This window comes from Zonotrichia albicollis, chromosome 9, assembly GCF_047830755.1.
Source record: "Zonotrichia albicollis isolate bZonAlb1 chromosome 9, bZonAlb1.hap1, whole genome shotgun sequence".
NCBI classification, from domain to species: Eukaryota; Metazoa; Chordata; class Aves; order Passeriformes; family Passerellidae; genus Zonotrichia; species Zonotrichia albicollis.
This window is the reverse complement of record NC_133827.1, coordinates 14,657,190-14,672,159: the sequence shown is the minus strand read 5'-3', so window position 1 is coordinate 14,672,159 and position 14,970 is coordinate 14,657,190. Positions and strand designations below refer to the sequence as shown.

General features: G+C 52.5%; 1 protein-coding gene across 1 annotated transcript in view; it reads left to right on the top strand.

Annotated features, from left to right (window-relative positions):
• Positions 1-14,970, top strand: part of LOC141730043 (uncharacterized) — a 511,185-nt gene that overhangs the window by 274,473 nt on the left and 221,742 nt on the right. Inside the window, exon 3 of the mRNA XM_074546680.1 lies at positions 14,197-14,725. Coding sequence (XP_074402781.1) covers positions 14,197-14,725 — 529 coding nt within the window. The remainder of the gene's footprint in view (positions 1-14,196; positions 14,726-14,970) is intronic.

The following is a 14,970-nucleotide window of genomic DNA, read 5'->3' as shown; positions in this document are numbered from 1 at the left end:
CAGGGTGGGCTCCTGCCCTGGCTCTGTGTGCCAGGAGCCGGCAGCGCTGGGTGCAGGGAGCCCAGGGAGGGCACAGAAACGCTGGGTGAGAATGCTGGGGCACAGCGAGATGGGCGAGTGCAGCCGGCCAGGGCAGAGGAGCAGCACGCACAGGGGGCACAGCCTGCAGGACACATGGTGTGGTGGTTTGACCAGGAAGAAGTGGGAATTCTGGGAAGCTGTGGTCAAACCAATGAAGGTTTTGGGTTTGAGACTGACACCTGGTGTAGCCAGTGGGGTTTGGACACACCTCCGAGAATACACAGGGGTTAAAAAGCAGGGCACTGCCCTTGGATCTCTCTCTTGGGACGTTGCTTCGAAGAGGTCAGATCTCTCCCCCGTCCAGCCTTGCTGCTGGGCGGGGGAGGGGCAGCCATGCGGTAGGCCCGGGGCCTGGACAGAGATGGGGGTGAGAAAGCTCTCAAGGATGGAAGGGTGGGGGAGCCCCAAGAGACATCGGGCAGCCATTCCCGCCCCCCCCCCAGGAGGGAGAGAGAGGCAGAGTCGGCGAGACGGAATGTGATAGCAGCCGGCCCAGGAGGAGAAAGGGGGGGAGAAGGGTGCAGCCCGGCCGGCCGCAGCAGCAGCACGTGTATCATCGTTCTGAGATAGACAGAGACTGAAAACTTTTAACCCTTTCTTTCATGATTGGGGCCTTGCAAAAATGCTAATCCTCCTCGAAGCTGAATAAGAAGGGAGATAAGAGATGAGATGAGACAAGGACCTGGCCCGAAGAATGTGGAGATGATTGGATGGGGAGAGATGATTTGGAGTGGCCTTTTGGCTGGACTTTTCTTGTGGCCATGGACTCAGTTGTTCCTGTGACACAGACTGCATTTAGGGGGAGGCAGTGCCTCAAACCCAGGAGGGTTCATTCGTGAGGACCCCCCGGCCCCAGGGGGTTGGAAAAATATGGGGGGGACAGATGTCCCAAAGCAGAGACTGTGCCTTTTTGGAGTGAGACAAGGCATCCTTGAAAGACAACCCTAAAAGCAGCTCTGGCCATTCCTCAGTGGTGAGAGCACTGGGCATGGAAGGAAGATGTCACAAGCGGCAAAAGGACTTTTTCCGGGCGGTGCCGAAGTGACAAGGAAGCACACGAGGTTTCAGTGTGTTTCCAGGGGAAGCCTATGGAACAAGAAGGACTCCTTTCCTCTTCATGAACTGCAGTTTGAGTATACTAAAGTGTGGGGCCAAGGCTGGGCAGTTGATGATTTGGGAGAATGTATCGGATTGGGAAAGTCAGGTAGTGGGGAGGGGGAAAAGTGGTTTTTGTAAGGTTTTCAATTTTTTTTTTTTTCCTTTTCCTTATAGTCTTTCCCTATTTTCCTGTAGTTTAGGTAATAAAGTGGTTTTTATGTTTAAGTTGGAGCCTGTTTTGCTTATTCCTGGTCACATCTCACAGCAGACACCAGGGTGAGGCATTTTCATGGGGGGCACTGGCTCTGTGCCAGGCTCAAAGCATGACACATGGCCAGGGGGAGAAAACAACAAACTGCTCAGGAGGGTGGAGAACAAACTTTTAGTTGCAAACTTCAGAGAATGATGTACTTGGGAAATCTTAAACAGCATTGAATTACAGTAAATCACTTGACAGAGATTCACAGTCAGTCTTGGATCTCAGCTGCTGTGAGCTCCAGGGCCATGGGATGTGTCAGTGTCACACCCGTGTCACAGCCTGACCTGCTCTGGTCCCTCTCCCAGGTGGGGTTTTTGGGATGCCAGGGGCTTGGCAGCCACTTTGGGGCTGCACCAGAGGCTGCAGTGGCTGGGGTGGGGCAGTGACCACCCCACATATGCAGAACTCTCCCTGCCCCCAAACACACACTGGAGATGTCTGGGGCCGTTCATCATTTCTCTGCTCTCCAGCACCAAGGCAACAGACTCTGGCTACAGCTCTGAGCTCGTGCCCAAGGCAACCACCCCCGGCAATGGGGGTCCATGGAGCTGCTCTCAGGAAACCCCCAAGAGCTGGGGAGTGCCCCAAAACTGCCTCAGAAACATGAGAGACCTCAAAATCTCTTCAGGAATGTGGATTATTCAAAAACTCACTCAGTAATGGGTTCCCCCTCCCTTCATCATCCCCAAACTTTGGCTGTCTCATTCCAGACCCCAACCCACCTCCCCAATCCCAACCCCAACTCATCCCACCACTCCTGGACATCAAGACCCCCTTCCCAAGCCATATGTTCCCCAATTTCCCACCTCCCAAACCCCATTCCACCCATCCTGCCCCACCTAATGCCCATCTCAACTTTCCTGATTTGAAGACCACTTTGCTCAATCCCCTTCCAACCCCATTCCACACCAAAGAGCTGTGGAATTGAGGAATTTTGGGGTGGTTTTGAGTAGTTTTCAGTGGTATTGAGGTGACAGATTGAACCCTCTTGCCTCTTTCAGTGACAAGAAAGGGAAACAAGTACACCAAATACCCCCAAAACCCCCAAATTCTCCCAATTATCTCCCTGAATCCCAGAATCCCCTGAAACACAAGTAAAAAGTGAGGCTTTAGATGCCTTTGATGAATTTATTGATTTTTACCCCAATTTTCTCTGTTTTAAAGGGATGAAGATGAATCCAAAGAAAATTAGGGCCAAAACAAAAGAATAACCAGCCCAGCGTCTTCCCAACATGGATCACAGGGAAAGTGGGTAGGAACAAAGTGTGATTGATTGTCAGCCATGAAGGGTCTTTATTTTCATATCTATACAGACTGCACTTGAAGGGATTAGGGGTCAATATCAATTGGACATTGCTGATACCAATCTATAAACAAGAAAAGAAAACTGGACAAAACCAGTTCTCTCTGCTTAGTTTTCAATATACCGTATTCACTTTAAATACACCTCTGAAATCTGACTAATTAACCACAGAACAATTGAAAACTTCATATTTTCCCAGGGTTTTTTCTTGTTTAAATGTTTTAAACAAATGTTTAATAGCCTTTTTCACTGAATTCCTCAACTGAGTAGCTCAAGAAAGAAGAGGCCTCTGGAGTATTAAAATTCATCAGCAAACTCCAAGTGGCTGAGGATCCATCCCCATCAGAGCAGCAATGAACAGAAATGGGCACAGCTTGGTGACTGCCCCAGCTTTGGCATGGGTCCTGGGCGTGGAGCAGGAGCAGCTCTTGAGGGCCCCAAGGCCGGGGCTCTTGTGCTACCCTGGGCAGATGGGATGGCAGCAGGGGCTGCAGAGCTCTCAGCACCTCAGCCCGAGGGGAGCAGGGCAGCCAGGGAGCCTCCTTTGGCCCTGGCCAAGCACCTTCCCCCATGGCTGGGGCTGAGTCCTGTGGCAGCTGCAGCTGCTGCTGTGCCCTTGCCAGGGGCTGAGGCCGTGGGGCAGTGGCCAGAGCAGCCTGGCCTGAGCAGAGCTGTGGGGCCAGAGCTGGCTGGACTGGGCTGGGGAGAGGCCCTTGGTGCTGCCCAGAGCTCAGGGCAGCTGGCAGAGCTTGCAGGGAGCTGGGCTGGGCTCAGAGAGCCTGACCCAGAAATCATCAGTGTCCATCTCAGCCTGGCTGAGCGTGCAGGGGCGGGACTCAGGCCAGGCCTTGTGGGGCAGGGCCAGCACCTGTGCAAGGCATTGCAAACAGGCAAGTGGCCCAGAGAGGAGGCTGCTCTGTGCCCTTGGGGGCATGGACAGAGCAGGGAGGGGCCCCAGGATATTTGTCAGCACCAGCCTCTGTGCCCAAGCATTGGCAACCCTGGCTGCTGAGCCCAGCTTTGGCCTGGTCTGAGTTCGGCTGTGGCCCAGCTCCATCCTCCTGCAGGGCTCAGGGCTGTTCCCGGCCATGGCCAGCCCTGGCTGCCTCTCTGCTGGCCCAGAGGCCGGCAGAGCCGGGGCAGGGCTATCTGTGCAGCCCCACAGGTGACAGGGGCGCTGCAGGAGCTGGCAGAGGCTGCCCAGGCAGGGAGGCCATGGGGCACAGAGCCCCAAGGCTGCTATGGGCACCACGGCACAGGGGCCGTTCCCAGCCGCAATGCTCCTGGCCTGGGCTGGGCTTGCACAGGGGCTGGGCCATCATGGCTGGGTCAGCCCAGGGCCACAAAGAGCCACGCAGCCGCTGCCGGGGCTGACAGCAAGGCAAGGCAGACACAAGCAATTGCTGAGCATGGCCTGCATTGGCCAGGCCTGACTGTGCCAAAGGCAGAGCTCAGCTGCCCTTGGGGGCTGCAGTAACAGTCCAGAGCCCAAAGAGCCTCCATGGCTGTGCTGGAGACCAAGGCTGCAGGACGCAAACACAGGGCTGCTGAGGGATGGGGAGGGCATTGAATTCCAGCACACACCTCAGCTCTGTGATGATCCCGGCATCATGCTGGGCCCTGTTTCAGACTGGAACAGAGCAGATGTTGATGGGACAGGAGCCCTGCAGGGCTGTCAGGGACCTGCAGCTTGCAAGGTGCTCTGTTCTCCCTCAAGTGCTCTCTGAGTCATCCAATCCCAGCCGGGCCCCTCAGGGCACAAGTGGCACTGGCTGTTCATGGGTACATAACTGATCTCAGCCTGGACAGGGACACAGCTTTTATTTCCTGTTAGTTTCATAATATACAAGCAAATCTTTATTATCTGGTCATTTGAGTACTGTTAAGAAATGGCACAGTTTTCCCATCAGGAACAGGAATTTCCTGGAGGTGTACAGATGGCCAGAGGAAAAATACTGATCTTCCCTTCTACTGGTGTCACCAATATTTTGTTTATTACTTCCTCTCCATTTTCCTTCAGGTGTTTTCAGCTCTTCTGTTGAAATGGCCATGTCTAAGGAAATCTCTTCCTTTACAGCAGGTGGATCTATGTACTTCTACTGCTCTCTGATTTCCTCCTCTAGATGGTCTCTGGTCATTCAAGGGCCTCTCAACTGACTGGCTTCATGCTTTGAGCTGGAAGAAATTGCCCAATATTTCTGAAGTTCAAATAAATATATAATAAATATGATTTTAATTGTGTTTTCATCTATCACAGAATTACCTTATGTCTTTGTCTAAAAGTGTTCCTGTACAGAAATCCCAGGGGGATGGAGGACATGTCAGATGCTGCTGGAACATCACAGAGAGCTGAGGAAAGGGCTGCGATGGTTGTTAAACTGTCCAAATTATCAACTTGTGTTTGTTGGCAAGAAACCTTTCTGTGCCTCTGAGTGTCACCAGTCCCTAAGCCCAGAGGACACAAACCTGATGAGTTGTGGTTCCCACTGCAGAGGCACTTGGACCTTGGCTCTGCGCAGGAGAGCTCTTCATCCCCTTTCTCTCTTTTCCTCCCACTGGGCATGGAGGGAACTCCTGACTTCAGCCTGTGACTCGTGTGTGCAAAGAGCAAATCTGGGCAGAATTAGGGTTTTGGGGGGACATCAGAATCTGTGCTGGGCACAGAAAGTGTTTGCCATTGCTCTCAGGCTGTCTGCTGTAGAATGTGGATTTAATACCCAGCAAAGGAATGACTTTTGCATTTGATGGAGCTGTGACTTGCCTTGGCTTTGTTGGCTGACAAGAAATGAGCATCCCTCTGTGCCTCGGGCAGCTCCTTCTCCAAGGAAAGCAGGTGGGAGTTGGAGCCAAGGAGCTGAAAGCTGCATGTGCAGCCTGGGCTGGAGGGAGCTCAGATTTGCACAAGGCTGCTCTGAGTGGCAGGGCTTGGATGGGGAAAATGGTGGGGTGGGTGTAGGGACAGACTCTGACTGATTGTCAGCCATGAAGGGTCTTGATATTCATATCTGCTCAAACTGCATGAGGAGGTACTTGGATTCAGTGACAATTGGAGATTGCACATATCGATGTATTAACAGGGAAAAAAAAACTAAACAGGACGTAAAAAATATTTTCTCACTGTCTTTTTAAATATAATGCATACACTTTTTATATACTACTGAGATCTGTTGAATTAACCACAAAAGATTTGAAAATTAAAATAAAATTGTTCCCAAGAGGCTTGGCTTGTTCAGTTGTTCTGAATGTTAATGAACCCAGGACACTGAATTCCTGCACTGAAGGCTGAACAAGCAGGAAAATTCAGTAGCAGCCTCCAAGTTGCTGAGGGTGTCAGCAGCCCCCACTGAGGCCATCCCTGCCCAGAGACTGTGGGGGAATGGGCAGACAAGGAGAGCGTCCCTGGTGCTGGGGCAGCACAACTCAGAGGCACCAGCGGCTCCAGCTGGGAAATGGAGTGTGGAATGTGGCTGGGAAAGCCCTGCCTGAGCTGGGCCAAGCAGGACACACAAGCCCTGACTTCCATCCAGTAGAAAACTCTGTTAAGGAGATATTTAAAAGGAATTACAATTGTTTGTGTCATCTGAGTTGGACTTCCTGGAAAAATCCCAACAAGAGATCCTCAGGAGGTCAAAACACAAAACAGCCTTTGCTGGTAATTTTAGAAAATTCGAGAAACTTTGGCAAAGGATTTATTATGACATTCAATCAACAAAAAACACTTCTCAAAGCATTGACTTGGCCCATTCAACGTCAAAACACTAAGCTGTTTGAATTTTACCTTACTCAAATTTGCAAAAGGACCGAAATAGAAGAAAAGGACAGAAAGAGAGAGAGGCAAAAAAGATACAGAGAAGCACACACACAGAGCTACCAACTCCTGAATTCCAGCACTGTTCAGATGGAAATTCCAAGAGGAGGTAGGGTCAAGATGTGTGCATGCCTTGTGGTTAGCCTTCAAAAACGCTTGGTCTTGCTGGGCCCTTCCCCCAGATGGGCCTTGGGGTCATTTGGTCCCTCAGGAGCTGGGCTGGGGGCTGCAGAGGTGGCTGTGGAGCATTGCCTGTGCTGTGCCAGGGACTGGCAGCCACTGCTGGGCTGAGATAGAGGCTCTGGGGGGATTGGGGTTCCAGGGCAGGGCAAGGCTGGACCTTCCCCTTCCTCCCCCACACACAAAATGTTTTGAGCCAACAATCTCCTTGAGACTGTCACAATAGGGAATGTTGGAGGTGAAACCCCAATTCTGGCCATGGGCACCTGGATGAGGAGGACAGTTCTTTTCCATAGGAAGGAAAGCACAGAGCCCCAGTGTTTGGAGAGCCTCACTAGGCCAAGGCCTGGCAGACTTGTCAGGAATTGCAGATTTTGTCTGGGACCAGTCTTTGGATATAGGGAATTTTTGAGGTGGAATCCAATATCAACCATGGGCACCTGGAGAAGCAGGACAGTTCTTTCCCATAGGAAGAAGAACACAGAGCCTAACCCAGGGTTTTGGGGACAGGTGAGAGGTGATTCTTGTGAAACCATTGACAGCCAGACTTGTCCTGGCAATATTCCTATGGGAACAATCTCTGTATATAAGGAAATTTGGAGGTGAAATCCCAATTCTGGCTATGGGTGCCTGAAGGAGAAGGACAATTCTTTTCCATTGGGAAGGAAAGCACAGAGCCCCAGTGTTTCAGCAGCAGATGAGAAGAGACCCTCAACATGCCAAGGTCGTCTGGACCAGTCAGGCAGCCAACAAGAGGCCAAACCAGCCAGATCTGTTTCATGTTCCCTTGCTTTTATGAGGCCTTGCAGTATCACCATGGTCCCCTTGGTTCCATGGGCCCCACAGCGTCACAATGGTGCTTTGATTCCATGGGGTCCAACAGTGTCACAATGGCCCCCAGGTTCAATGGGGTCCCAGAGTGCCACAATGGTCCCAGCAATTCCATGAGGCCTTGCAGTGTCACAATGGTCTCCATTGTTCCACAGGCCCCAAAATGTCACATCACTCCTCTGTTCCATAAGCTCTGCAATATCACAGTGGACCTTTGGACCCTGGGGGTTTGCTGTGTCACAATGGTCTCTTTTGGCTCCACAGCGTCACAATGGACCATTGATGACAGGAGGCCCCTTTCTGTCACCCTGGAGCTTGGGTTTCATGCAGCCCAGAAGTGTCACAATGGTCTCCTTTGGCTCCACAGTGTCACAATGGACCACTAAAGACACGAGGCCCTGCAGTGTCACAATGGTTGGTTCCATGCAGCCCTGCAGTGCCACAAAGGCCTCTTGGTCTCACAAGGCCTCACAGCATCACAATGGTCCTCTTGGTTCTGTAGGGACCTCCAGGGTCACAATGGTCTCACTGGTTCCATGGGGCCTCATACTGTCACAATGTCTCCATGATTCCATGAGGTCCTGCAATGTCACAATGGACCTTTAGCTCCATGGCATCTCACAGTGTCACAAATGGCCCCTTCGTCTCATGACACCCCAAAGTTTCACAATGGTCTCCATGGTTCCATGAAGCTCCGCAGTGTCACAATGGTCCCTTCATTTGATGGGGCCTCTCAGTGTCACAATGATCCCTACATTCCATGGAGCCGCACAGCGTCATTACACTCCCCTTGGTTCTATGAGGCCCAGCAATGTCACAGTGCTCTCCATGATTCCATGAGGCCCCACAGTGTTACACTGGTCCCTTGGTGTCACAGGGCCCCACAGTGTAACAATGATCCTTTGGTTCCATGGCCCTCTGCTGCTGCATTCTCCCCTCCCCTTCTCAGGCCGCCCTGCCAGCTGAGAAATGCTCCTTGGGCCTCAGCCTTGGCCAACAACCCCTGGGCTCAGCTCCTCTGCAGCTCATCACAAACACTGTCTGCTCCAGGTACTGCTGCTGCCCAACCAGCTCCTGGTTTCTTTAGCAGCAGCCCTGGGACCTGTTTTTGCTCCCTCAGTGGCACAACATCCCTGTTCTCACACTGCCAAAGAAATCTGTTGGTGCCAAGTGCAGCCAGGATGAACCATTGCTGGGACTGAAGCCCCTCTCTTGGGGCCCTGCAAACAGCACTCCAAAAGGAGCCCTTGGAGTTCTCCTGGGCCAGCGACTCCCTCTGAGTGGGGCCTCTCCCAGCCGGGAACTCTCCCGTTTGCTGCACTCGGGGATCTCGAACAACGACGGAGCCTGGGCCAATCCCCCCACTCCTCCAGGCTCAACTCTTTGCCCTTTTCTGGGGAGATGCCAAAGCATCAGCAGTGAGCATTGCCTGCCCTCAGGGGAATTGCTCACAGGTGCTTTGCACTGACTCTTGGTGTCCGTGTGCACACAGGAGTGCCTGTGCTGGGAAAATGTGGCAGAAATGCTGCTCTCTGAGGGTTTTGAGAGCCTTGGATAGCTGGGTCAGTCAGGCCTGTAAGTGAGGTTAAGTCATGAGGCCTAAGCAAAGTTAAATGCTGATAAGAGTTGTTCCTTTGCTAAGCTGTCATGTTTAATAAAAGTTATTGGCTAAGTAAAGTACTGTTAAGTTTATATCACTATTAAATTATTAAGTCATAGGTTTTAAGTTAGATTAAATACCATTAAGTGCTATTTACTAAATTGTGAAGTTGAAGGTATCAGTTAAGGTTAAGGTCTGAGTTCAATTCTGTTAAGTTTGGGCACTGTTAAATGTCCTTGTGTCACACAAACACACAGGGACAGTTCTTGATTCATTTCTGGTTTGGTTGCCTGGATTTTCTTTTGTTTTGTTGTTGCTTTGTTTCCCTGGTGTGCCTGAAGTTCCCAGTCAGGAGCAGAGTGACTCTTGCCAAGGAACTTTGTGCTGCTGCCCCTTAATATTCAATCTGGTTTTTGCTGATCCCTTGCTGGGGATTTTTTCAGCGCTCTCAAGGCCTTGTTTGTAACAGGGTGAAGGAGCCCTGGCCCAGGCTCTGGCCCTGGGGGACACGGGGACGCTGCTGGGGGGTCCCTGTCCCCCTGTGCCACCCCCAGGGCCCCGGCCCCCCGTCCCCGTGTCAGGCTCTGGGGTCAATCTCGTGGAACATCCTCTGGGGGAGGCTGCGGGGCTGGGGGCGGGGGGACCGGGGGGGACAGGGGGGAAACCTGCTGTGCACGAGCAGGGTTGGACTGCTCTGCGGGGAACTGTGAGGGGGGCTGTGGCAGACTGACCTCCCCAGTGACCTCACACAGCTCCTGTGATGTCACACAGCCCCCGTGTGATGTCACACAGTCCCCTGTGATGTTACACAGTTGCTCTGGGATGTCACAGAAGGTGCAGTGATGTCAAAGAGTCACACTGCGATGTCACAGTTTCTTCTGTGATGTCACAGGCTGCTCTCTGATGTTACACAACCACCCAGTGATGTCACAACCCATTCTCTCATGTCACAGAACCACCCTCTATGATGGCAAGGTTCTATGGCCTCACACTATGATGTCACAGACAGCTGTGTGATGTCACAATCCCCTCAGTGATGTAACAAAACCCTCTCTGTAATGCCATACTGCCACTCTGTAATGTCACAGCACACATTTTGATGTCACATCTTGCTCTATGATTTCATACTGCCATGCTTTGATGTCACAGCCCACTCTGTGATGTCACACAGTCCCCTCTTTGATGCTGTAGCTGCTCAGTGTCCTCACTCAACAAACTCTGTGATATCACCATCCAACCTGTGGCCTCACACAGCCCACTCTGTGCTGTCACACAGCCCCTTGCTGACATCCCAGCTGCTCTGTGCCTCTATGACACAGCCACAGAGGTGCTGCTGTGACACAGCCCCCTCTGGGACATCCCACAGCCCCTGCCTGTGCTGAGCCCCTGTGAGCTCTGTCTGTGCCCTGCTGGTGTCCCTGAGGGGCCCTGGCAGTGCCCCAGCCCTGCTGGGCTGTGCACAGGAGCTGCTCCTGGCCAGAGCTGTCTCTCTGCAGCGCTGCCCTTGCCAGGAGCTGCCTCTGGGCCAGGAGTCCGGCCCAGCTCAGCAGCACAGACACAGCACAGGGACTTTAATCACCCTCTGGGGCTTTGGTGTGCTTTGCATCAGACTCAGTCCCTCACCTCTGAATGTGCTCAAAGAACTTCGCCGGGACTCAAAAAGAGGGTGAAACGCTGAAGTTTCTCCTACTTTAAATAGATCTTTCTAAGGGACAGGACTGAGAAAATGTCCCTAGATTCCAGGTAGAGCAGAACAGTGGTGGCAGTCATGACAGGTGGGGACAAGGAAGGGAAAGGTGTTTCTGCTGCTGAGCAAACCTGTGTCTCTTTCCCTGCAGGCTGTCAGCATCCCCTGGCTGGCCCACCTGGCTGGCCGCTTCCTGTGCTGGCAGCTCTGCCTCCTGCCTGTCTCTGCCTGCCCACACAAAGCCTTGGGCTGCTCCAGGCTCCTGCTGGGGACGTGCTGCACCACAGACCTCCCCTGCCAGGGAAATTCCTTTCTCCTGGTGTTTAGTCTGGACCTTTGTAACTGCACTTGGTGCTATTAAGTCTTCTTCAGGCTCATTCTTACTATGAAGAATAGTTCCAGCCACTCTAAAACCACCCTTCCATCCCTCCATGGCTACTCCTGTTCTCTCCCCGTCTCCACACCACTGACCTCAGAGCCATCAGCCTGTACTTGCTGGTTTTGTGATGAGGCCTCCAAACCCCATCTTGGGAGACTTTTGTGTCTTCTCCAAGGTCTGTGAAAATGGAAAAATACTGGTCAAAGGAATTTTCTCCCAAATGTTGCCTTGACAGAACAAGGGTCAATATCTCTAAACTAAACAAGGGTGGATTTACAATTGTTAGAAGAAGGAAATATTTTACAGCTAGGAGAGTGGCACAAAATGGCAACTGTTTTTCCAGAGAAGTGGATTCCCCATCACAGGAATTGTCCAAGATCAGGACAATTTGTGCAGCCTGACCCAGTGAAACTGTCTCAATCCCAGGGACAGAATTCCTGTAGTGTGGGTTCTCTGATGTGCTGGGTGCCCTCACAGTGCTTCTGGCCAGAATGTCTGCTGAGGGCAGCCAGGCTGCTGCAGGGGCAGTGACCTCACAGCCATCACCATGGCAGCCCTGGTGCCCTTGGCCTGGCTCTCCCCTTTCCTCTGCCCCTGCCTTGTCTCTGCTGCCATGAAGAGTTTTGTCATTAATATCTTGTCCCCAAGGTGCTGGGGCCAACGGCTTCCCAATCAGGCTCCTGGAGCAGAAGTGGCTTTTCAGAGCCCAGCCAGGAATGAGCCCTGAGGCAGCAGCTCTGCAGGGGTGGCCGCCAGGCCGGCCTGCCAAGGGAGGCTTCTGGCCATGGCCTGCAAGCAGCTGCTGCTGCCAAGGTGCCTTTGGTGCCTCAGGCTCTCCCTGGCACAGCTCCCAGCACGGCACTCTGCCCTTGTGCCCGAGCCCTTCCCTGTGCTGGGGCTGGTCTGGGGCTTTTCCTGCAGTGGGACCTGCCCTGCTCATGGCACAGGAAAGGCAGATCCTGCTGGAGCAGGAGGCTCTGCCTGCAATGGGCTCCAACAACTCCAGTGAGGCCCTGTTGACTTCAAAATTGTTTCCTAGAACACTGTACTCTAATAATTGTTATAGCTCCTTAACTGTGGAGTAAATAACTGTGCTAGTGATCTTTCCATGTGATCATGATCAGAATAAGCCAGAGACATATTTATATAAATGTATCTGGTATTCTGTCATTAACCCTGAGAGACAAATTTTTGTGTTAAAGTTGAATTACACCAGTTCAATCTTTTACAACTTTGATAATTTTCTGGGGCTGGCATTGGATCCAGCCACTCCCAGTCTCCTGTCTTAGAAGGAATTTTAGAAGTCAAGGGGCCCTCTTGGGTTCAGACAACAGTGCCCTGAACTCACTGTGCCAAAACAATGTCACAATCTAGTTAAGAAAATTATTAGAGAGATGCCTCTGCAGCCAGAAAGGTGCTAACGAGACCAAATGCAAAATGGATTTTATTGAACAGTAGATATGAGATAGAGATGGAAAGAAAGAGAAAAGGGGGAGGGAGCAAGGGAGTGACAGGGACAGAGACCTCCCCTGGAGCAGAGCAAGTGTGACATCGTCCCTGTGTGTGTGGCATTCCCAGGGTGTGGGTTTTACACCTGAGCCAGTTTGGGTAAGGGGAGTGGTGTGCACCCCCTGAGCAGGGATTACCCCACTGTTTCAGGTTGCCATGCAAGATGTAACCAAATGCATGTTTTCAATCCCCATCTTCATCAACTGCTATAAACAGGTGGGGCAGTGTTCTTTATCTCTTCCATGACTCAGCCCTGATAACACTCTCCAGGGGAGATATCTTGTGCTAATGGGCCATTGAGTGTCTCTGCAGGACTGATAAAATTCCATCATCCCATTGTGGGATGCTCCACCCAGGGGGAGGATCCAAGCAATCCTACCTGGATATAAGCTGAGGCTTGCAACACCAGGAGCAGCTTGCCTACTGGATTGCCAGAGGACAAGAGCTCCATAACCACCACTGGACCTTCAGAGGAAGACCAGACCCTTTTACAGGATCACTGCTCTGACAGAATCACGTTGATCACTCCAACAGGACTGAAGCCACCATTTATTGGGACTGCTGCCACCACCCTGACCAACAGGGTGTCAGGTTATATCCTGACTCTGTCAGTTTAAGGCAGTGTTTCTGTATCATTGCCCTGATCTAAATTTTCTTCTTAAATTGTAACTCCGACTTAGACTCTCCCCCAGGTTTGCCTTCAAACCAGAACAAAAGACAATGTGCGCACCCTTTGTTTTCTTCCCAGAACAGGATTTCCCATCCCCAAACCTTGATTGGATGAAGGAGGAGGCTGCGAGGAAGAGGAAGGAGCCCTGGGATACCCAGGCAGGTGAGGAGGAAGTCAGTGCCCCTTTCCCCCTCTCTCCCGCTCCATCTCCCAGCCCAACACAGATCCCGGAACAAAAGACAATGTGCACACCCTTTGTTTTCTTCTCAGAACAGGTTTTCCCATTCCCAAACCTTGATTGGATGGAGGAGGAGGCTGCGAGGAAGAGGAAGGAGCCCTGGGATACCCAGGCAGGTGAGGAGGAAGTCAGTGCCCCTTTCCCCCTCTCTCCTGCTCCATCTCCCAGCCCAGCACAGCCCCCGGCTTCAGGACAACCCTGGTGCCAAGACCGTCCTGCCAGGGATGCACTGGGGGGATCTCCTTCCCCTTCCTTCTGGAATGGAGGAAAATCCCATCTTCTCCTTCTCCTTCCTTCCCCAGACAAAAAGCTGATGATGGAGACCAGGGAGGAAAAATCTCCTTGGCAGAACCTCATGGAAGAGGCTGTTTTGATTGACTCCACAGTGCAGAATTCTAATGGGGAGGAAAATCCCCAGAGATCCTGCAGGAAGAGGGGCTCCAAACCCAGCCCAGGGTGCTCTGAGGAGGAAAGACTTACCCAGAGCCAGGACGGTGGACAGAGCTTCAGCCAGTTCTTGGAGCTGATGGCCCAGGAGCAGCTTCATGATAAGGAGAAGCCCCACAAGTGCTTGGAGTGTGGGAAGAGCTTCAGACAGAGCAGCACCCTGATCCGCCACCAGATGATCCACACTGGGGAATGGCCCTACGAATGTGGGGAATGTGGGAAGGGCTTCAGCTGCAGATCTGCCCTCATCGGGCACCAACACATCCACACTGGGGAGAGGCCCTACGAATGTGGGGAATGTGGGAAGGGCTTCAGCTGCAGCTCCCACCTCGTCACCCACCGACGCATCCACACTGGGGAGAGGCCCTACGAATGTGGGGAATGTGGGAAGGGCTTCAGCTGCAGCTCCCACCTCGTCACCCACCGACGCATCCACACTGGGGAGAGGCCCTACGAGTGCCCCACATGTGGGAAGAGGTTTCAGACCAGCTCAAATCTCCGCCTGCATGAGCGGATTCACACAGGGGGGAGGCCCTTCCGCTGCCCTGACTGTGGGAAGGGCTTCAAGCAAACCTCCACCCTCATCACCCACCGGCGCATCCACACTGGGGAGAGGCCCTACGAGTGTCCCCAGTGTGGGAAGAGCTTCACCACCAGCTCTGCCTTGACCAGACACCAACGGAGGCACCGGTAAGGGAAGCCTTGCAAATGCTACAAACGCAGGAACAGCTTCATGCACCACTCCAGCTTCATCCTCCATTGGAGGGCCCACATTGGGAACAGCCCTGGTGATCCATTTTCCCTGTGATCCATCTGGGAAGACCCATTTCCTGCCCTTGCCAAAGACATGATGTGGGATGGAAGAACATGAGGGTCTGGC